At 42.9% G+C, this 23,355-nt stretch overlaps 1 protein-coding gene across 4 annotated transcripts in view; it reads right to left on the bottom strand.

Moving 5' to 3' along the window:
- kmt2a (lysine (K)-specific methyltransferase 2A) overlaps window positions 1-22,842 on the bottom strand; it is a 52,498-nt gene extending 29,656 nt beyond the window's left edge. For 3 of the 4 annotated variants that reach the window (XM_089012972.1, XM_089012974.1, XM_089012973.1), the window contains exons 1-4: window positions 21,731-22,842; window positions 6,292-6,364; window positions 2,692-6,035; window positions 931-1,108 (exon numbers count right to left, since the gene is read on the bottom strand). In XM_089012972.1, the coding sequence (XP_088869098.1) occupies window positions 931-1,108; window positions 2,692-6,035; window positions 6,292-6,364; window positions 21,731-21,976 (3,841 nt within the window). In that variant the 5' untranslated portion in view covers window positions 21,977-22,842. The remainder of the gene's footprint in view (window positions 1-930; window positions 1,109-2,691; window positions 6,036-6,291; window positions 6,365-21,730) is intronic. The other variant, XM_089012975.1, reaches the window with a different exon arrangement.
- Between the last annotated feature and the right edge of the window lie 513 nt (window positions 22,843-23,355).

Genomic DNA, 23,355 nt, shown 5'->3' with positions numbered 1-23,355 from the left:
AGAAGCAAACACATTCAAATCTGCTTTTTGGCATCTGTTCTGTAAATAATTGGATTAATTTCAAAAACAGTTTTTAATACAAACACAAATGATGTATAATTTTTTAGCTTTCAAATCCATAATGGCCAAGTCACAAATGTTTTGATTCAATCACTTGATGCATGATGTTCCTCCATTTTATTAAAGATGGCACAAATTCTTACTTTTTAAAATTTCTAAGTACCATATTTTCCGGTGTATAAGGCGCAGTAGAGTACAAGGCGCACCCCCAATGAATGGTGTATTTTCAAACTTCTTTCCATATACATATAAGGCGCACGGGACTATAAGACGCACCTTCAATAGATGAAAAAATGTTTTCCAAATATAATACAGAAAATATATCAAAGTTTTCCGAAAGGCACACCACATTACAAGACGCTACAGTAGAGGCTGGGGTTACGCACTACTTCTTTTACACGGGGAAATGGAGTCGGTGGCTGTTGACAGTAGTTGAGAGACCTGTTGTATCTCAATATTCACATATAAGGCGCACCTGCCTTACATGTGAAGAAATCTTGAGCCACAACAGGTCTCCCAAATACTGTCAGCAGCCACCGACTCCATTTCCTCCAGTAGAAGTAGTGCACGGTACATGCCGGGATAAATCAAATGTAACCCCAGCCTCTATTATAGCGCCTTATATATGGAAAAAGTTTGAAAATACCTCATTCATTTGGGGTGCACCTTATAGTCTGGTGCGCCTTATACACTGGCTAATTAATGTTGATTTGCAAAGTTAAAATGGTCACTTTTTGACCTGGCCAGTGGCTACATGACAAACATGTAAAGCACCCTGAAACCCAAAGTTTATATGTACCATACTATATATATAGTTATTGATCAAATGAATCAATACAAGATAAATGGAAGGCCAATTTTTCCCCTCACCATCATTCCCCATTGAAGACAGGATCTTCTCCCTCTCCTCCCAGGGCAAGGCACTAAGTGTGGGCATGTCATCAGGGAACACTGCACGGTTATGACCAAGAGCCACAGCTGCACGACGGCACACATGCTTTATGCGTGGACTGTGTACGGAGGTTTCAGATGAGTCGCTCTCTTGACTCTGCTCAGAAGAAAAAACAAATAAATCAGATTATTTTATTGTAAATAGCACAGCCAGTTTATGTCGAGTCAAGACAGTTAAATATATCAAATATGCTTTTTATACTTTTATATATTTTATAGTCTGCACTATGTACAGTTCTTTTGATGAAACTTTTTTGTGCAGTTGTACATTTCAGTTTCCTGACATTTTCTTTTATGCATAGAATACTTTATCTTTTTATCCCCCAATCCTTTCAATTTTGCTGCTTTAGATTGCCAATTTCCCGATTGTGGAACTATTAAAGGCTTTCTGATTCTGATTCAGACATCCATCGTACCCGTTTTAATGGAACAATACTGCAAATGAAAACACAAGGTCAACCTTAAACCTCTTTACGACGAGATCAATGACCACCTAGCTAATCTACAGAATAGATGAGTTTCAATGTTTGCAAACATAGCCTCCAAGATGCGAGCGCATTTTAACTCGTTCACTGCCAGACGTGCAAAAATGTCTCCACTCTAGTGCCAGTGTTTTTGTCATTTTCACTCAAATTCCAGGAGCCACAGAATATTGAGTTTCAGGACTATAAAAACATTCAATGCAGCGCAAGAAATCTTAGACTCTTCTTTCATTAGAGAAAAAAAAGAATTAATTCCTAAATTATATGAATCTGGAGTTATGAGTTTGAAATGAGGGTGGCTGTCCAAAATACAATGCAATACATACATATTGGTTTATAGAGCTCTTTAACAATAGCTGAATCTGGAATAATGTACTAAAATGGAAAAAAGGGAAGTGCTGCCCCCTTGTGGAAGGAAAAAACCATTGCCAGAGGGCATGACCAGCGCTTTATCGGCACCCAAACAACAAAAAAACAAAACCCGGACAAATTTGGGAATACTACGTCATATTTTCAATTCCCGAATAAATGTGTGAATAGCAGTGAATGAGTTAATTGCCTCCACAGTCCAATTCTCACGTTGTAAAGTTGTAACCATATTTTTTGCCGTTCCTTTTTTCTGAAAGAGGTGTTTACAATCAGAAATTCTAGAAAACACTAAAGCTGTGTGTGTTCTTTCCATTCTGACAACCCACAGCACGAGACTGTTACGACTCACAACCGTGTTTCCTGCCTCTTAGATGTGCACGCAGTCAGATTTAATACGTATATGCAAACGTCACATCAAACTGATCTATACTTGGAGAAGAACAGAGCAATGGTCAGTTCAAAGGACTGCGTTTAAAATCTCAGGCTGCTGTGCTTTGTGCATAATCTATGAAGCTCTTTGAACTCTTTCAACAGTAGCCAAAATGGAACTGTATAGTGCTACTTAGCAGTTTTTTTGACAACGATACTAGTGCAGCGTGTTCTACCGGAAACAAATTCCTTGTGTGTTCTACATACTTGGCAATAAAGATGATAAAGATGATTCTGATTCTAATAGAATTCCCCTCGGGCAACACCCTTTGTGGAACTTACCTATTATCTGGTTTCACTATAATAAGGACAAATGCTTATTTTATGGTTAAAAAAACTTGATTACAGCTGCATAAGTAAACAAAGACATGATTATTTACGTGTTTTGATGAAAACTGACCTGGACCTTGGTTTGGTCTGCAGGCTTGAGCTTGCTCTTCTTTATCTCAAAGAGCTGGGCTTTGGCCTTTCTTAGAAGTCCAACAACCCGTTTGTCGGCTGCAGGTTGTTTCTCCGCTTGTTCCAACACTGATCCAAGCGAGGAGACCGGGAGATGTTTGCTAGGCTGCACGGGAAGGCTTTCCGCCTGCTGGCTGGGAGAACTTTGATTCTCTTCCTCCGTTTCACCGTCCTCCACATCTGCTCCCTTCTCGCTGGATCTGACTTTTTTCAGCAAACATTCCTTAGCAATGGAATTGGGAGCAGGATAATGGAGACCATGCACCTCAGTAGATGCGGTGTCTGTTACCGCATCAACTAGCATTGATTTTCTTCTCCCCGGAGCCTTTTTTGGAGCAAGAGATAAAAAAGCCTCTTCTGAGTCCCTCCCATCCATAAAGAGGCGAGAGGGCACAATAGAGGAGCCATCTGGAATAGTAACCTTACTCCTCTTCTCCACATCTTTCCTCCCTTCCTTTTTATTTTCCTTCTCTCTGTGTTTCTCAGTATCTCTTTCTTTGTCTTTTGGAGCAGGTTCCTGGGGAGCCGGCATGCTTTTTTCCTTACTTACTTTTCCAGATCCTCGTCCCGTGTCCTGGTCAGTGGCAGGAAAGAGGGGGAAAAGCGGCGGAACTGCAGATGGTGTATTTGATAAAGGAGGTGCAAGGTTTCCAGTTTGCCCTCTCTTGCTGTCAGGTATCCCCTGTGATGCCAGACCAATGGAAACGGAGAAATTGCCAAAAGGAGTAGAAGTTAAGGCACTAGTAGCCAGCGGAGTGGCAGAGGAATTGGGGTTACTGCAGGAGACCGAGTCAGACAGTGCCGACACAGAGGATACTCTCCCAACAGACATCTGGCCCCCGATCTGACTGCTGCGCCTGGTCATTGAGTGGGAAGGAGATCGCATTTGACCACGTAATAGTCCTGATATTTGTCGCCTCCTATGTCGTGAGCTACTGCTGGAGCTTGATGACTTCTGGTGGGGGGAAAGCGAACCCTGGCTGCTGCCAGAAGAGGAGTGCAGCGTTACCGACTCAAATATCCTATAGTGGGCTTCACTGGCTGTAAAACGTGGGGCACGCAACAGTGGGCTACGCTTCTGGAGAGGTGCATCAAAGCGATTAGAGGAGGGATGCTGGTGGTGGCTGTGAGGGTGGTGAGGGGCAAACAGACGGGTTCCTGTTCCTGATCCTGATCCGCCACCTTGTGCCGGGAAAGCAACCGGAGAAGCGCCACCTACTCCGCTGACACCTTGAGGCATCAGGCCAACGTCCTGAGCAGTGAGAGGGGGAGGACGGAAGTTGTCAAAAACAGGTTTGCGAATGAGGCCTTCCTTGGCGTACTTGGCAGAGGAGAAGTACTGGTATTCCGGCTGAGATAGGGACGTCCAGCGGAAGGTAGGTTCTCTCAGAATAGAGCGGCTTCTTTTGTCCGACATGTTGGATAGCACTGATGACCCAGACATGAACGGGGGGATGGAGTGTGGCAACCAGGGCGACTGAGAGTGGTGCTCACCCACTGCAGCTGTATTAGCCGAAGCTGACTGGGGAGGCTGCGGTGGTGTGAGAAGAGGAGGAGGTGGGGGAGATGAAGAAGAGGAGGCAGTAGAGGACACCTGTTGTGAGTTTAGAAGTGTAGAGGAGGACATTAGCACTCCAGTGGGTGGGCAGATGATTGGCTTCTTTCCACTGGTGGAGAGCGTCTGGCCTTGGGTTCCTTGTTTTGCCCCCTGTGCTTTTCCGCCATGGCGATTCTTCTTGGATAAAACACGCTCTGGCTCCGAGGCTGGCGAGGGAGGCTGGCTGCTATGTAACAGGTTTGGCTCGCTCTCTCCCTGCGGACGTGGGGAGTGTTCCTCAGGTTCTGACAACACTTGTGTGGCCTCAGAAACCTGAGACTCGCACGAGGAGTCGTCCAAAGTGGGGCTGCTGGATCTGGAAGACTCGGCAGAGGAAATCTGTGACGAATGCTGCGACACGGCACTTGAGCCGCAAGAAGCGGCACTACTGCTGAATCGCCCATTGGCCGCGTTGTCTGTATTGCTATTGAGCAGACTGTCAGTTGATTGAGCGACAGGTGCAGGTGTTGGAGGTGGAGCAGGTGGTGGAGGAGGTGGCGGAGGAGGAGGAAGAACAGGAGAAGGAAGAGAAGCAGGAGGGAGGGAGTCAACGGGTGCAGGAGTCGTGGTGCCGATGGTGGCCGCGGTAGTGGAGGCCACTGCCGGTGAGGGAGAGGAAGAGATGGTGGAGGTGGGTTGGGTGGATGTGGAAACTGATGGGCTTGGTGCCTCCAACCGTGCGATCTTCATATGTGGTGTGGGGGTCAAGAAGTTGCCTTCGTCTTCAATGAACCGCTTTGGGGTTTTGATGATACGAAGGGAGACGGTGCTGACCACAGGCATGATGAACTGCCTGATGTTCTTCAGCTGTGTCTTCCTAATACCAGACTCAAAGGCGCCTGTCCCACCGACCACGGATTCCTTCTCCATTCGTTTCTGCGCTCCTTTCTTAGCACGCTGCAAAAGTTGTTTAGCGATGGTCGCATCAGTGCGTTTAGATGCCGGGACAATCCTGACGGGCTTCCTGTGCCGAGGGCTTTTTCTGAGTCCTACCGCCCCGTCCGGTAAGGAAGAGGATGGCGAGGAGGGAAGATTGGAAGAGTCTTGGTCCTTCCCAGCATGAGTCAGCATGGGATGCAGCGGTTCTGCGCCTCTGTCCCCTCCCTTCAAGGCTTTATGTTTTCCTTCCCCAAATTCATTGGAGGTAGACAACTGAGCTGCCGCCGCCTCAGCCTTGAGCCGCTCTGCTGAGGGTGGACGTCCACGCCTACGTCGAGGCCCGCCAGGCAGAGTCTTAAGCCGAGATTTAAATGACGTCAGTGAAGTTGCTCTCTTCACGTTGGGAACTTTAGATTCACCCCGCCCACCGTGGGCTGGATCGGTATCATGCGGCTGAGCAGAGCCCACTGATGGTCTCTTTGTACCTTTCCTGTCTCTGTCGTCCTCATTGTCCAAGCTCGACTCAGAACCAGCTTGTCTGTCATCATCTGTTGCCGCATGACTACCGGTAGTCCAAGCCTTCTTTGAACATGATGATGGAGGACGGCCTCTTCGCTTTTCTCCTGTGCCAGGTGGCCTTCCAGGCAACTTTTTTACCTTCTCGGATGCTATTTCAGAATCTTCAGGTTTGGACTGTGTGGTGGAGAGAAAGGAAGAAGGGGAAAGTTGATCTGTAGCAGCAGCTTTTTGGACAGTGACAGCACGCGGTGGACGTCCTCTTGGCTTCCTCTCGTGTATGTTGAGACCTGCTGATAAAGCCAAAGCACAATTCAAAAACTAAAGTTAGTCTTTATTTTCCATATACTGCAGAAGAAAAAGAAAAACCGACTTCCTGCTAAATGTTACATTGATAAATCAAACAATAACTGGCGGTTATGCTCAAAAGACAGGGGGAGACATCAGATGAAAATAAGCATTGTTTATAGGAGGGCGAGAAAATGAATAGTGATGATGATGATGATGATGATGATGATAATAACAATAATAATAATGTGGTTTTCATACCTGAAGTAGGTGTGGATGGACTTGGTATTCTGTTTTGCTCAGTGCTTGATCCAAATCCCCCAAACACATCTTCCTAAAAAAGAAATGGAGAGAAGACATTTAAGTACTTTAAGTATTACAGTCAGGCAGAGACCCAAATTATTTTTTAAATAAATTTAGATGACACTGAGTGACAAACACCAAACATGACATTTTTGCAGACTGCCAAAGCGGAAGCGGTCTGATGAGGTGTTTGGTCTAAGTCACCCCAGCACAAGCAAACATCTCAAACATGACTCATCTGTCAAAGATTTCACTGAACAGAAGCCGATTTCATGATTCTGACAAGCTAACATCATGAATATCTAAGTGAGGCAGACAGGATGTCGGTAACCTCTTGGAAAGGTGGTTTTGTGAACAGAATAGGAGTTACATAGTGTAACCCTTTTGTTTTTCATTTCTGAAAATGTAGAGGTTAAGGCTAATTCTCAACTCTTAAAATGTATCCATTTTACAATAGGGTTTAGTAGAGTTGCCATTGTGCTTTGCTTCATAGTAAAATGATTACAGATCATCCAGAATTGTGAAAGGGGGCAAATTATTCTAAATACATTCTAGTGTCATGCAGTGGTTTCCTAAACCATTACAAATGAAAAACTTTTTTATGCTGAGTGGTTTCGAGTAGTTTAACCCATTTATGAGGCATAAGAGATTAAAATTAACATGTCGCTGACCATTGTGAAATCATGCATATAGCATGTGTCACGGTGCGTGCTGCAGCCTTTCCCAGCTGTCTTTGGGTAGTAGGAGGGGACACCCTGAGCCGGTTGCCAGCCAATCACAGAGCATACACAGAGATGATAAAACATACGTGCTCACACGTGCATCCAGGGACAATTTTGAGTGTTCAATCAGCCTCCCATGCATGTTTTTGTAATGCACGAGCACTTTGGACTACCCGGAGAAAACCCACACAGCCAGAGGGAGAATATACAAACTCCACACAGCAAGGCCAGAGCAGGGATTGAACGCACGACCTCTGCAACTGTGAGGACGATGCGCTAACCACTCGACCACTAGGTTGTAAAAACATAAAGATCACAGTATCAAATAAGATTGTGTTTCTTCTTGAATTGGCTTTACATGTCATTAGAGTTAAAGGGATAAAAGTCTCTATCCAGCGATGTTTTGGGGCAATCAACTAGCGATGGGATAACATTTCGTTTGAATCAATTAACTGCCAATTGTGTGAAATTGATTGATTAATACAAATGTCTGTCTTGCTCGACCTCAACAGTCATTGTTGTTGTAAACAGTATGAGGGGAAAAAAGTCGGTAAGTATGCCATGAAAGACGACCTTTGGCAGCCACTGAGCGCCTTTACTTCTTCAACCGAGAGTGCGTCTGCGCTTAAGAGTTGTGGTGAGGATGTTTTTTTTATCATGTTTATTTATAGCGGTTACTGTGCAGGGATGTATTTGAGGTCTTACTGGCCCAATTTGCAAAGCAGTTCCTATGCGTGCGTGGTCGCATGAAAATGACGACTGGATAAAAGTAACAGGCAAACCTGCATCAGTAAGCAAGAAATCACGTTTGAAATGCAACCGTTTTGCACATTTAACAGGAGAGGATGATGTGCACATGTATTCCACTTGTCCCTGACCATCTATGTAAATGCACCCTCACGAAGCATCCCCGCCTCTCCTCAGGGTCATTCCAGTCTCTGCCCAGAGCATGCGGGCCCTCTCGGTAGGTGTTGCTGCAGCCGTTGAGGAAAGGGGGCGGGGTGCCTACGGATGACTCTGACTCGCTGCGATGGTGTGAGTAGCTCTTGATGACATCACACCGTGCTAGCTGGAAAGCATCCGCACAATGGCGAACGACACGTCGCGTTATGGAAATGCATGTGAGCGCACGGTTCAATCTGTCAGGCGGCCATTCCACCATGCAGACATTTGCACCACCAAACAAAGTGGCGATGAGTGCGCAGCGGAAGGGAGCAATGGTAGAGCAGGGGGGTGAGCTAAGAAGGGGGAGGGAAGAAAACAAAACACGGAAACATCATCTCGGCTATTAACAACAACAGAGAGTGAAGGCGTCTCCTGGGAGGATGAGAGGGGTCAGGGGGCTACGACATGCTCGTGCACACGCCAGCCAATTCCGAGTCTAAACAGGCATCCCACGCACAACAAGGCCCCCTTCGCCATCGCTTTACGCCCACGGCCGTATGATGAGCTCAACAGCAGGAGCAAGCATAGTGGAGGTTACTGCAAGATGTAAACAAACATGCAAACAAGTGTGTGGTATGCTCCGTACGCCACTTCATTTAGAGCACCTATGATGTTAGTAGGAAGGCCAAAATGTCCCTTTTGTAATTTCTACAACACCGGTGGTCCTCAATTAGGGTTGAACAATGTTGAAAAAAAATTACATTGTTTTATGCCCCAAATTTCATGGATGATTTTTTTTTCAAGGTCCTCAATAGATGAATCGATTTGAAAGCAAACTATTGTTTTTAGGGCTGGACAATTGTGATCCCCTTCTAGAAAAATGCAATTGTGGTGCTGTGTAAATATTTTCCAAAGCCTTTTCAATGATTTTTTTTCTTAACAAGCCACCTACAGTAGTGGCCCCCAACCTTTTTTTGCGCCACGGAGCGGTTTAATGTCAGACAATATTTTCACGGACCGGCGGATAAATACAACAAAATAAAATGATGCGACAGGCATGGAGACTGTTTTTTTTTTAAATATAATAATAAACGTGAATCCATTGTGTATTTTTATACAACATTATTAGCAGAGTCCTGGTAATATCGCGCCAACAACAACATATGTAACATCGTCTCTGCCCCTAAACGCTCTATGGTCACCATGGTAATGTTTAAACGTGCCTTCAAAATAAGATACACCACAAAAACAAGTACAAAGCGTATGAAAAATACAACTCACTACAACTGAATGAGTGGGACCACTGAGCTTGTTTCTCTGCAACGAGGCGGTCCCATCTAGGGATAATGGGAGACAATGACACCCGAAGTGCCTTGCTTATGTCCAGTCAACTCCGTAGTTTTGTTTTGGTTGCTGTCACAGCAGAAAACCCCACTTCACACAAATACGATGTCGGAAACGGCAACAGGGTTTTCAGTGCTGTTCTCGGGTATTCTGCCATCACTTTAATCCAGATCACCGGAAGAGTTGTTGTGACAAACATACTTTTAAATCCGCCATGATTTGCGAACTCCAGCAGTTGTTCTTCCTCTTGCACAGGCATGCTGGATTCACCTGGTTTGTTGACAAAAGGGTTCCGGATCCATTCCTCGGCAGTTTGTGGCTGGGAAGTAGCGCTCAAACTCTTAAAAGCAAAGACAGGTGCTCATGCATCAGATGGGGGAATGAAGGCTCTGGCTCAGTCTCTTCCAAAAACCCTACCAATGTTTGAAACATGTCAAATACACTGCTATTCACGCACCGTCCCCACAAATCCAGTTTGGCTTTAAAGGACAACCGACGTCAATTATTTTGTTTCTTAACTGACATCAGAAAAATGTTTTATAGCATCTAAAATACCCAAAACACCAATAAAAATGACTTAAGGTGTCCAAAATCTGCAAAGAATAGAGCTGCGAATTGGGCATTTTCAGAAAGTCCCGCCCACAGTTCGTGACATCACGCCAAGACGTCTTGCATTGCTGGAGAATCAAAACAATGGCTTCAGATTCGGCGAATATGCTTTCTTGTTACACATCCAGTTGCAGAATATGATTCAAATAGTTCTGAAGAGGAAAGCATACATGTTTGCAATCGATTAAATAATTTATTCTGTGCCATTTTGAGGCAACATTGGGAACTAACTTGGGAATTAGCTTTTTTTCTGATGAAAGAAGATCATGAATGTACATGAGCAAGCTGTATAATAATTTTATATTCAACATCAGTCATATCATTTCAATTGCTTCAATTATGGCTGGATTCCTTGTCAGACTGACAAATTTTGAATTGTGGGGGCAACTGGGGATTTCCACTGACATTTATTTGTTTCATTTCAGTTTCACTAAACGTTCTCACTTGTTCCTGCTCAAGAGGCCTTTAAATTTTCACAGCAGAGATATGCATCATCTCAGTTTTTTCTGTCAATGTTCAGAGTTAAGGTCAAAATTCTGGTTTTTGAATTAGTAGGGATAACCTATTTATACTTGTGTGATGGGAGAGTTACGCCGATATACAGTGCCGTGAAAATGTATCCGGACTCCTTCCTGTGTTCTTTGCATATTTATCTCACACCAAGGTTTCACGTCAAACCAATTTTAACCCTTTCCTACACAAATAATAACCTGTAACTTCATAAACTGTCCACTGTAGTAACCATTATCCCGAAAGGGTTAATATCACAAAGACAACACAAGGAAAATGTGGTTTCTAAATGCCAATTTAAACTTTTAAGGGAAAAAAATCCTCACCTACCTGTCCTTATGTGAAAAAGTAATTTCTCTCTGAATTTAAAAATGGGTTATGCCACCCTTGGTAGCCCTACATTAAAAATCTGATGTGATGTCCTTTTGACAACAAACTAGAAACGGCAAGCGTACTGGGAGCAGTCGAGTAATCCACTCCATTCTCCAGCAATTGTTTCAAGAAGCAATTAAGCAAAATAATAATAATAAACAAAAATCAATCCACTGCGATTGCCTCAGTTCTTAACAATAAATGTATAAATTTAAAGGACAACCGACGTCACTTTTTTGTTTCTTAACTGACATCAGAAAAACGTTTTATAGCATCTAAAATACCCAAAACACGCAGTATGATCTTTTTATTCAAATGCAAAACACCAATAAAAATGACTTAAAGTGTCCAAAATCTGCAAAGAATTGAGCTGCGAATTGGGCATTTTCAGAAAGTCCCGCCCCCAGTTCATGACATCACGCCAAGAAGTCTTGCATTGCTGGAGAATCAAAACAATGGCTTCAGATTCGGCGAATATGCTTTCTTGTTACACATCCAGTTATGAATATGATTCAAATAATTCTGAAGAGGAAAGCATACATGTTTGCAATCAATTAAAGAATTTATTCCATGCCATTTTGAGACAACATTGGGGAGAAACGATCACCAGAAAAGAGGCACAAAATGGCTCCTGTGGCCACCTCCGTTTCCACAGGCTGATAAATTCCTTATATGGAGCTTGGACACCCTCGTCTGGCGGCTTTTGGGTGCAACACAAGGTTTTCAGACCAAACAATACAGGAAAATACATTGACGTGATGGAAGGACTGCTACAATGTGTCTTTTTTTCGGTTAGGGGGCGTTCCTTTAGTGACGTCACGTACGGACTCGTCACCTACTCAAAAACAACTACTTCCTGAATATCCGGCGCGAGTCTTAAAACGTAAAATATAGCTATACACGGTGGAATCTTTTTAAAATACGCTCAGTAGAAGTCATTTGAAGCCATTTTACAAATTATGAACACAACTTGTCCGGAGACGTCGGTTGTCCTTTAAATGCCAAGCCAAAATCCATTAAATTTTGTATTCAAATAAATTGTGCAATAAATGTGTTCCATAGAACAGGGCGTTGGATTCACGAGCGTGCTTTTTAATGATGCAGTTAATTTCAGCACAAAAAAACAGTAAAGCGCAGCCAAGAACAGCATTTTACTATACTTAGTCCATTGTCATTTTGACACATTCAACTTTAACCGTGCCTAAAAGGCTGTAATGTGTGACAATGGCACATGCGTCAAACACAACAATTTGAGTCAAACTCCAAATGTGAGTTTTCCTAAATAGTTTTTAATCCCATTAAAAGGCAAGATGTCCAGCTCATCTACTTTAATTCTTCATGAATTCAAAAAAGTCGGTAATTGTTGGTAATACAAGCACTATAATGTCCACTTGGCGGAAACAGTTTGCTGGGCAATGACAGCTGCGTCACCCCTGACATTAAGATAGAAGTAACGCTTCTGATGTGAGCAACTAAATCAGGTCCAGGAATGAGTAAGAAGGGGACAGTGTGAGTAAGAAAAGGAAGATCGGAAATGAGTCATCTAGAATCTCCACATGACCACACACCAAATACATTGTACATCCTATGAGCTTGTTCATTGCCCTTTAACATGGTACCAAACACCACAAAATGCTGTGGAAGCATCCCTACATGCCATGAAGGAGCTCTGAATGTTAAAGGCAGAGTACAAATGTCATTCATAATGAGCATGGCAGTAAAACGTCAGAGCACATTTCATTAGTGTATCCCATTGGGATGCATTAGGAGTCATTCAACGTTGAGATACAGTTTGACCATCAGGACGAATTTCAACATACACGCTCATTTTTTTTCATCAAAATTCAGCAGAATAATCCTTCCTGACCGATTATCACATTATGATGAGATTTGCCGTGCCTTAAGAAAGCCCCCACCTCCAATTGTTGAACATTTTTAATCACACCTGTTGTAATAGGTTTTGCCGAGCCACAGATTGTGGCGTGAAACGGAATTAACTCATTCATTGCCAGACGTGCAAAAATGCGTCCAATCCAGTGCCAGGGCTTTTGTCATTTTTACTTAAATTCCACAGAACATTGAGTTTTAGGACTACATTAACATTCAATGCAGCGTTAGAAACCTTAGACGATCTTCTTTCATCAGAAATTTGATAATGAATAAATTATATGAGTATGGAGCTATATAAACTTGAAATGAGGGCGGCTGTCCAAAATACAAGGCAATACATATTGGTTTATATAGCGCTTTAACAACAGCCGAAGGTGCAAATTTCCCCATTGTGGGACTATTAAAGGCTTCCGATTCTTAAACAAAGCAAGAACATGAAAAAAGGGAAATGCTGCCCCATCGTGGAAGGGGAAAAAAACATTGCCCAAGGTCTGTGGAGTGCTTCATCGGCACCCCGTGCAAGGAAAAAACAAAACCTGAAAAAAAATGGGAATTCTAGGTCATATTTTTAATTCCCGGATAAATTTGGGAATGGCAGTGAATAGTTAATTGCCAAAAAGGAAAAAAACTGACGCTTGCACGTCTGTCAACTCTCACAAAAAGAACATTGAGCTGTGTTGGATTTTTCACTAACTTGTATTCCAAATCATTCATCTCAACGGAAACAACAAAGAAAAAGATTATAAACCACACAATATAAATACTGAATAAGATAACAGCCTGACTTCGTAATTTCAAGTACTGCTACCAGGTACTATACTTACTACGCAGCAATTTGGGCTTGGAAAAAAACAACAACAACCCTTGCCCCAATCTTGGTATTTTCTGGCCGTCAAGATGTAGCATGGTGCCTCTTATAGGTCAGTTGTGGTGATGCAGACATGTGCTATATGGGGGGAGGGGGTTGTAAACTGTTTTATGCCATGTTTCCCAACTTTGAAACATTTCAGGAAACTTTCATTTGAGATTTACAGCACACAGAGAATTCCTCATCCCTTCCTGGAATGAAAATTAGTGATGATCTCACATTTATATATGCCCCTTGGATGACACACCCCCTTTAAAGGACAACTGAAGTCACTTTTTTGTTTCCTAACTGACATCAGAAAAACGTTATATAGCATCTAAAATACCCAAAACACGCAGTATGATATTTTTATTCAAATGCAAGACACCAAAATCGTGACGTCACGCCAAGACGTCTTGCATTGCTGGAGAATCAAAACAATGGCTTCAGATTGGGAGAAGATGCTTTCTTGTTACACATCCAATTAGGAATATAATTCAAATAGTTCTGAAGAGGAAAGCATACATGTTTGCAATCGATTAAAGAATTTATTCCATACCATTTTGAGGCAACATTGGGGGGAAATGGATCACCAAAAAAGAGGCAGAAAATGGCTATCGAGCTCATGTGAGGAATTAATCAGCCCGTTTCCACAGGCTGATACATTCCTTATATGGAGCTTGGTCGCCCTCTTCTGGCTCTTTTTGGTGCAATATGACGTTTTGAGACCAAACAAGCACAGCAAATGCATTGACGTGATTGAAGGACTGCTACAATGTGTCCTTTTTTCGGTCAGAGGCGTTCCTTCAGTGACCTCACGTACGGACCCATCACCAACTCAAAAACAAGACTTCCGGAATATTCAGCGCGAGTCTTAAAACGTAAAATATAGCTATATGGGGTGGACTCTTTGTAAAATACGCTCAGTAGAAGTCATTTGAAGCCATTTTACAAATTATGGACATCGGTTGTCCTTTAAGTGTTGACGCACAACAGTCTACAGTAGTGCAGCTTTGCTTTGTGTCTTCTCACCTCCCCCAAACTTCGGCCACTTCGAGCAAAAGGTGGGCTTTTGTTAATTTTAGGTGTCCTAACAAGAAGCTGTGCAACAGTTTGACATTTGCTTGTCAGCACACCGTCCAAAACAAACACTGAGGGGTAAGGCGACTCCTCTGCCAACACCTGACATACTTGAAAAGCTGTTCGCCAGTGGACAAAGACGTAAGACTGATGGGCATGTGTGCATTATATAATCAGACACACACGTGTGTACATAGCGAGAAAGGAACACATAGCTCCTCCTGCGTGGGCAAGGACACATTAGATCTCTGGGATACTCCTACCCCGGAGTCACTTAAAACATCAGGAAAAAGACAATTTCGGGAGCTCTCGTCATCACGACTCCTAAAGTGGCGGTGTGAACGCGCCTTGACTGCCTGCTGTTGGAAAGCCATGGATAGGAGGGTGTGTGACTAATTCTCCACCCAGTGTTGTCCTGTAGGGACAAAAAGGGGAGGGGGGTTTAGGGGATCGATGGGGGGGGGGGGGTTTGTCCAGCATCCTTTGATATCCCTGCCTGCGCTCTTTCAGCCGCCCACACTTTGTGAGCATTAGTATAAAAGCAGAAACAAAGCTTTCTGCTCCAATCCACACGCTGTTTGCGGGATGGGTATATGGGTGAGAGTGGGGGAAGGGATTCTTCTATTTAAACGGGCCAAACACCTGCTGGACTCTCGCCCCCTGTGGCAAAACACCCCATGTCTTCTCAAGCCAGTGGGCCATAGAGGCATATGGGGACATCAATAGAATGGCTTTGCGCAGAAAACAATCCACTCCATGATGCTTGTCACCTTCCAATTTGTTTGGATTTGGTACCGATTATATCCATGGAATATCATAAATAATTTGCGGAAGATCATCAAACTTTAATAATGCATGTTATGTGATCTACTCTTGGTGGGGCGACACGGCAGATTGATGGTTTGCACTTTCGCCTCACAGTGCAGAGGTACATGGTTCGATTCCAGCCTGCCTGTTTGGAGTTTGCATGTTCTCTACAAGCCTGTTTGGGTTTTCTCTGGGTAATCAAGTTTCCTCAGAAATACTCAGAACATGCGTGCCAGGTTAATGGAATGCTCAGCGTGAGGTTGAATGGGTGTTCGTCTATGTGTGCCCTGCGACTGGCTAGCAAGCAGTTCAGTGTGTACGCCGCCTAATAATAATAGTAATGCATTTCATTTATAAGCGCCTTTCGAAACTCTCAATGTCACTTTTCAGTGACAGGATAAGTTCTTCTGGGGGTGAGCAGCGGCAGACACACGCGCCAGCGTTCACTCAACCCAAAAAGTAACTCAAATAGGTAGAACTCTAGCTAGCTAACTAGCTAGTAGATAGCCAAAAGATAGCCAGCTACTGGCCAAAGTCAGCAGGGATAGGGGTCAAGTTATTGGAACAGTGTGTTGTGGGGGTTGGGGGGTGCATACTTACAAAATGACAAAAACTGGACAGCTTGGAGCCCCAAGAAGAAGAAAAAAAGCAACTGAAAAATTGGACCGATTAAGAGAATGAATCCCCCCCATGCACACAAAAGCTAACAAATGCCTTCATTTGGACAGCAACAGCCGACAAGCACCCCTTTGAGCCTCGGCAATAGGCTTAGTAATCCATTCCAAAGTGGCAGCTGTCAGAATAAAAGTTGCTCTGCTTCGCAGTCTGAGTTCTGTGTCTGTATTGGATTTGGGTCTTTCTGTCTGGGTGGATTTGACAGAGGGAGGTAGTAGGGAGGGAATCCTGGCCCAATGTCCGTCTGATGCTTGGTTCAGCGTGGCCCTGTGAACCCAGCAGGCTGCAAGTGAGCCTGAACAATCGTACCCCAGTCTGGCTAGAGGCATGACACTGGTCCTGAATGAAAACCACAAGATGTGTTCACTACTTGTGTTGTGGGGGTGTAATAATTGACACTTAATACAGTTGAGGTACAAAATGAAAATGAAAGAAGAAGAAAAACAACCTCAAAATATGTGCCAAAGGTACAGAAGGATTTAGTGTTTTTTAGACGCCAAGTCGCATTTAATATCTCAAAAATCAACAGCGTTTCATATTGGTCGATAAATATTACCGTATTTTCCACACTATAATGTGCACCGAAAGCCCTCATTTTTGTTCAAAAGCTGATCATGCACTTTATAATACAGTGCGCTTTATACTGTAGATGGAAAAAGTTTTAAAATATGCAATCCATTGAAGGTGCGCCTTATAATGCCTTTTGCCGAATAAATGGCAGTTTTAAAATCGGATATTGATTGAAAGTGCACTTAATAGTCCAGAAAATATGGTGTCTATATATTTTTTTGTTTTTTCACAACTGAAAATAAAGACTAAAATGGCAACATTTTGGTCATATTATTTTAATATAAATTACTTAACTTTTATGATAAAGTCAAAGCAACTCAGCATGATTCCGATTTGATCTTGGTTTAACTCCCTGCATTCTACTATCTTTGTGACCGCGTTATTTCCTGTATATGATAGTGTTCGGCGCTGTGTTACAGCTTCAGCTGTTGTTAAACTGCTATATAAATCAATATATACAGTAAAGTCTGGTTATATCGATATCGGATATATCGATAGTCCCGGTTATATCGATACTATTTCTATGCACGCACGGAGAAAATTACATGCAAACAGGGTCGGATATATCGATAGTCCCGGTTATATCGATATTTTTTCGGACTCCCTTGAATATCGATATAACGAGACTTTACTGTATTATATTGTATTGTATGAAAGAGTCAAATTAGTATAAAGAATGTCAACATAAAGAAATGACTTTTTAATTATGTTCAGTAGAGCTGGGCAATAGGTCTGATGACCACTGAATGAAGATACGCTGATAGAATGAACTCCTTTTCGTATTTTAATCATATTGGGATTCTTTTTTTCTCTGTTGGATTATGAGGTGTTTTTTTAGGTGGACTAACACCGACTGGCTGAATGGTGAAATTTCCTACCACAAACCGTTCCAGAAGTGCATTTAAAATAACACGAAAGACTGTCCGACTGATGATTTGTTTGGTTTGGCTTGTAAAAACAAGATGGACAATCAATGACAGATCGGTAACTAGACGGATGATATAAATTAATATGATAGTAATTTATTGCTCCTTCACATTGACTGCTCCGTCCCCATTTATGAATGAAGTTATCAGTCTTTATTCTGCATTACATAAAATTCAAAATGTATGTGGCTTTTTTGAATGTTGCTGTGCCGATTACCATTTTGTGGTTGGGAGCATTTTACTGAGCGAGTTGCTTGTTCTGTAGCCAAAAAGGGACATATGTCTTCTTGTGCCGGTCCCAAGCCCGGATCAATACAGAGGGTTGTGTCAGGAAGGGCATCCGACGTAAAAGCTTGGCCAAAACAAACATGCGGATCAAACCTCTAAAGATGGAGGACACTGATTTGCTGTGGCGACCCCTTGAAGGGAAAAGCCGAAAGGAAAAGAAGAAGATTCTGCATTATTAAAGTGTTCAACCGCATCTCCAAACATAGAATTATGACAGTAACAGCAGAAGTGAATTATTCCAAATATACCTGGATGTCGACAGCAGTCAAAATGCTTCAAGGAACTGATTGTTGTTGACATTTGACCTACCACTGTACTCTTTCTCAAATTTTGCTTCTAACTATGACGAAGTATTTATTTATAGAAAGTATTCATGCGTGCACCAATCTAGGCCTTCATCTTCAGATGGCTTCACCAAACTCTGAGAATCAATGGCCAAGTCAAACTCTTTGCATCCGTAATATTCCAATGTACCCAAGACGCTAAAGAAAAGCATTGAAGCGCAAAACCAGACGGACAATAAAAACTAAAACTGAAAACACATTCTGGGATTTGCTTTAATTATCCTGAAACCAACCACTGGCTTTTAGGTATCCGGACAATAACAGTCTTACTTCAGAGTAGCAAGTACCCATAAAGGATGCAGATAGCCGCATATAATTCTTAAGGCAAAAAAATAGTAATAATCATCTGAAATGTAATAAATCTTCCTCGCAGATGGGTAGTGCTACAATGTGGACGTTTAACATATCTGAGAATAATCAGGTGGTTCAATATTTTTATTCCTGCCATAATTTCCATTCAGTGAATTAACTGAGGGTGGCCCGGTTAGAGCATCAGCTCACAGTGTAAAGGGGCAGGATTCGATTTTGGCTCCGGCCTTCCTGCATGAATTGGCAATCCGCAAACAAATTTCCACAAGATATAGCACAAAATGCAATCGTTGAGGTCTCAGACTATCCCATTCTATGCCAAGACGGTTACAAATAAAAACAGAACAATAATGTATGATAAAGGAGGGAGGGAGATGCTTTTTCACAGTATGAATGTGTATAAACATGCAAGGCATCAAATGTGTGGAAGTAGCAGAATGTAAATGCATGAAGCTTGAATTTCACATCATATTGACAAGTCATTTTGTACTTCCCAGAACTAGAGAGTTCAAGAATAATGGGCCCACCGTGCAGGGGTGAATAAACAGGAGGCTATTATGATACTTATGAGTAGTTGAATGTTAGAGGTTGAATACACATGTTCTCAAGTCAATTAATAACCATTTCATTAACTCATTTGCTGCCATTCCCGAATTTATTCGGGAATTGAAAAGTGTGACGTGGCGCATCATTCACGAATTTCTTCAGGTTTTGGTTTTTCATGCGGGGTGCCAATAATGCGCTGGTCAGACCTCCGGAAATGTTTTTCCCTTCCACGAGGGGGCAGCATTTGCCTTTTGTCCATGTTAGCGCTTTGTTACAGCTGCATCTGTTGTTAAAGCGCTATGTAAATCAATCTATATGTATTGTATTTTGTCCAGCCTCCCCATTTCAAGCTCAGATAACTCCAGACACATAATTTAGGAATTAACTTTTTTTTTCCGATGAAAGAAGAGAGTCTAAGGTTTCTAATGCTGTATTGAATTAGTGCATCCAAAAGATAGGCTGCCAAATGAAAAACAAAGTAATGTGGTTTATTCAATACATTGTAAGAATGAAAATTGTATAGAGCAGTACATTGTGGAGACTAAACAAATTCTAAAAAAAAAAAGACTATCAACATCGCAGGGATAATACTAGTGGGCCTCAATCGGGAGTACATATGCACCCAAAAGCTAGCAACCACTCATTTGACGACAATGAAGTTAAAATCTTCGCGAAAGAACATAGATGGTTTGAAAGGGGAGTAAAAGAAGCTATTTTCATAAAACAACTAAATCCTTCATTAAACCGATATGGTGTGGTGAGGTTCAATTTGGATCGTCCTTACAACATAGGCAACATAGGATTAGTAATACTGATGAGGTGATACCGGTGGAAGTGGGGCAATCAGGCCAGTCGTTAGTCAGAAAGTGGTACCCCACAGTTGCAAACCCTTGCTCTTATATCAGAGTTACTCATTCTAGTTAATAAAATTACTTCCCACTTTGGGCTTCCTGTTTTAACCAGGAGATCGAGATGTCACAGTCAGCAGAAAAAAACAACAGCAAGTGTCACTACATAACCTGTGCCGAAAACCCAAATGACTTCAATTCAATTTTAATTTAAAACAGATTCTTATCTTACAGACAGTGTATTGTCGGTTTTCAAATACCTGACATGTTTCGGCGTCTACTTCCGCCTTCGTCAGAGTGTAAGATAAGAATCTGTTTTAAATTAGATCTCAAGTAGACAGGATGAACTTAATACAACTATGACTTCAATTCCAACGATTCCGTTTATTCCCACGGCAACGGTAGCACCACTGCTACTGTTGGCAGAAAAGGAAGATGGTAGTTCGCTGAGGCGAACACACCCCCACATCACACGGCCCGTCAAACGGGGTGCTCGTTGTTGTGATAGCCGGCCCTGCGTGCGCACTGTCACTCGAAGAAGCCAAATGGACCCCCCCCCCACACCCCACCAAGTCGCATATAAAATCTTATCTGTGCGATATTGAAAACAAACGAGAAAATGTGATGAGGGGGGTGTGCATATGTCTCCTCATTTAACGTGACCGTGTGGCGTTGACAAGGAGCTCATCGTGTCGCTATTAGCGAGCAACGCACTGGCTACGAAAAGAATGGGTACACTTCACCTTCCATTTTCCAACGCATCAGCAGTAGCATGACGGCTAGCGTGGCGTAGTATGCTACTTTCGCTAGCCTACCTACAAACAGCAGTAGAAGCGTCTGCATTTGTAAATTCTGCACAGTGATGCCCAATCCTTTGGAGTGGTGCCAGACAGAAACACACGAGTGCAATTTCGACAACGTGGAAACATTCGCGGTGTGGAATTACAAGTGTACTACGGGCAGCTAGCTCCAAGTTAACCCACCAGCTAGGTTAGCTACATCTTCGCAGCAACACGTCAAGGAAAAAAGCACCAGTCTGTACATTAATCAAATGTATTCGTTAAAGTACATCAATCTGTGGTGCAAAATGATTCAAAGAAACGAAATACTGCAGTGGGGAGAAAGCTAACTTCGAGTCCCAATCAGATTTATCTATTATCACCCTCGTCAAATTGTTTTGTTTGCAAACACATCACGCACATTACTTTGACGAGTCCTCGGCTTGCGTTGCTATAACATACACTTTTTCGACTTTTTCCAATCGAGAGAGACAAACAACTTTTTTAGTGTTATTGTATGAGATGTCCAAGTCGTGAAGGCGTCCATTCAAGCTAATTGTAAGTATCTCACGAGTAAAGCTTTTGCAGTAGCGTATTTACATGATGCGTGTTTATTACAATGAGTGAGTAATGCGTCAATAACACGAACAGTGTATCTTTGGCCGATAAAAAATATTATAAACACATCTTTAATATGGTGGCGGGGGACGTTTTGTGTTAGCGTGCTCGTAATCGTTCAGCCTGAAGAGTGTACGGGTGTAGCATCTCTTCTCACTTCTACTGCAAACTAACTTTGTTCCCAGCAGAACCACACTCGAGAACACGTCTCGGTTCGATGCCGTGTGGGTTCCTGACTCAAGTTTGTACGTTAAAGTACAGCAAAGTTGACGGAGCATCCTGGCGATTGCAAGTTTTGCTCAGCTCGAAAACCGAGAGATTGTGCGTATTTGGACTGTTAGCTGCAAAACAGTGAACGCCTCTCTTGGTACCGGACACCCCCAAACGGGGTACTCTCGCATTCTCTCCCTGGTCCGTCTGGTACTTACCTCCGCGCTGCTCGAATCACTCGACTCTCCTAAAACATCCCGAAATTTCTGCAGGTTGCTCCCGATGACCGAAGAGACCTGTAGTGCAGCATCAAACCCGGGTCCGAGGCCAGCAGCGTGCGGGTGGGCTCCTGGGACGTTCCGCAGCGAGGCAGTGACCCTTATCCGGCCCGCTTTCCTCCCGGTGCCGGAGCTGCTGCTCCCTCCGGGCCGAGCGGGGAAGCGCCACCGACAGCTGTGCGCCATTTTACACTCTGTGCCCGTGTGCCCTGCGATTACAGATACATCGGTGGGCGGAACCCTGAGCCAGCTCTCCACATAAACAAGCTTCGCCACGGCCTCCACTCTCACTGGCCGAGGCGTCGTTATGCAGGGTGCGGGGCGGACCCGACACGGACCTGACAATGCATTCGCTCAGAGAGCGAGATTTGAGCTCTAAGCCGCCGAATCGTAATCAGTTTCAGGGGCTTTGCCCGGGAAACCAGCGACGCACTTGAATCACAAAAAGCAGCAGTAACCAGACCGTTAGAAGAGAATACAGAGATACCTGAGATAGCCAAACCCAATTTTAAAAAAATGTGTCCACTCCAGTCACAAAGTTTTTGTCATTGTCATTCAAATTGCAAGACCCACAGAATATTGAGTTTTAGGACTACATAAACATTCAATGCAGTGTAAGAAACTTTGGTGTCTCTTCTTTCATCAGGAAAAAAAGTTAATTCCTAAATTATATGGGTCTGGAGTTATATGAGCTTAAAATGAGGGTGGCTGTAAAAAATGCAATGCAATACATAGATATTGGTTTATATAGCGCTTTAACAACAGCTGAAACTGGAACAAAGCGCTAACATGGAAAAGGGGGAAATGCTGCCCTTTGACAAGGGAAAAAACATTGCCAGAGGCCTGGCCTGGCCAGTGTTTTAATGGCACCCAAGTAAGAAAAAACAAAAAGTGAATTAATTCGGGAATGGCGCTCTACGTCAGATTTTCAATTCCTGAATACATTTCTGAATGTCAGTGAATGAGTTGTTTTCAATTTTAGAGTTGTTTGTTTTTGTGTTCCCATTTTGAGCTCTACATGTACCTTTTTGTGTCATAATCTGTGAAAAAAAATATTTGTAACACTCCGATAAATATTGTGACTGAGCAAGATGATTATGACTTCACTTACAACTTGTTTAATTGCTTGTATTGCAATGCAATTAAAAAAAAACTTAAAGCGTTGCCACATTTGTGCCAGTGATGTTCAGTATTTTTACTTCCAAATCCGATACGGAGTAAACTATTGGCGATGAGAATGGTGCCATAGGCGTTCCTGTGCTATTTGGGAGATGCTCAACCCTCAATAATTTTGTTCGGTATTTTGTGGCATGGCGAATGACTGGTGAGACTTACACCTCTGCACTGAGGCAGAGGTGCTAACATTCCACCTTCACTTAAAACAAATCAGATTTGTTATGTTTATATTGAAATATTCGAGATATCGCTTGTTCAACACCCAAACGTCAGTTAAGCAAGCAAAATATAGCACCTGTTGCGATTTCATTGTATTTTTACGTAGGCAGTCATTAATGAGCAAAATATGGCCACCTCATCTTTAAGCATTGATAAATTAAATAAAATTT

Source organism: Hippocampus bargibanti, linkage group LG14, assembly GCF_051943395.1.
Source record: "Hippocampus bargibanti isolate YZ-2025 linkage group LG14, ASM5194339v1, whole genome shotgun sequence".
Lineage (NCBI taxonomy): Eukaryota > Metazoa > Chordata > Actinopteri > Syngnathiformes > Syngnathidae > Hippocampus > Hippocampus bargibanti.
The sequence above is the reverse complement of the archived record's forward strand: the minus strand, read 5'-3'. Positions and strand labels throughout refer to the sequence as shown.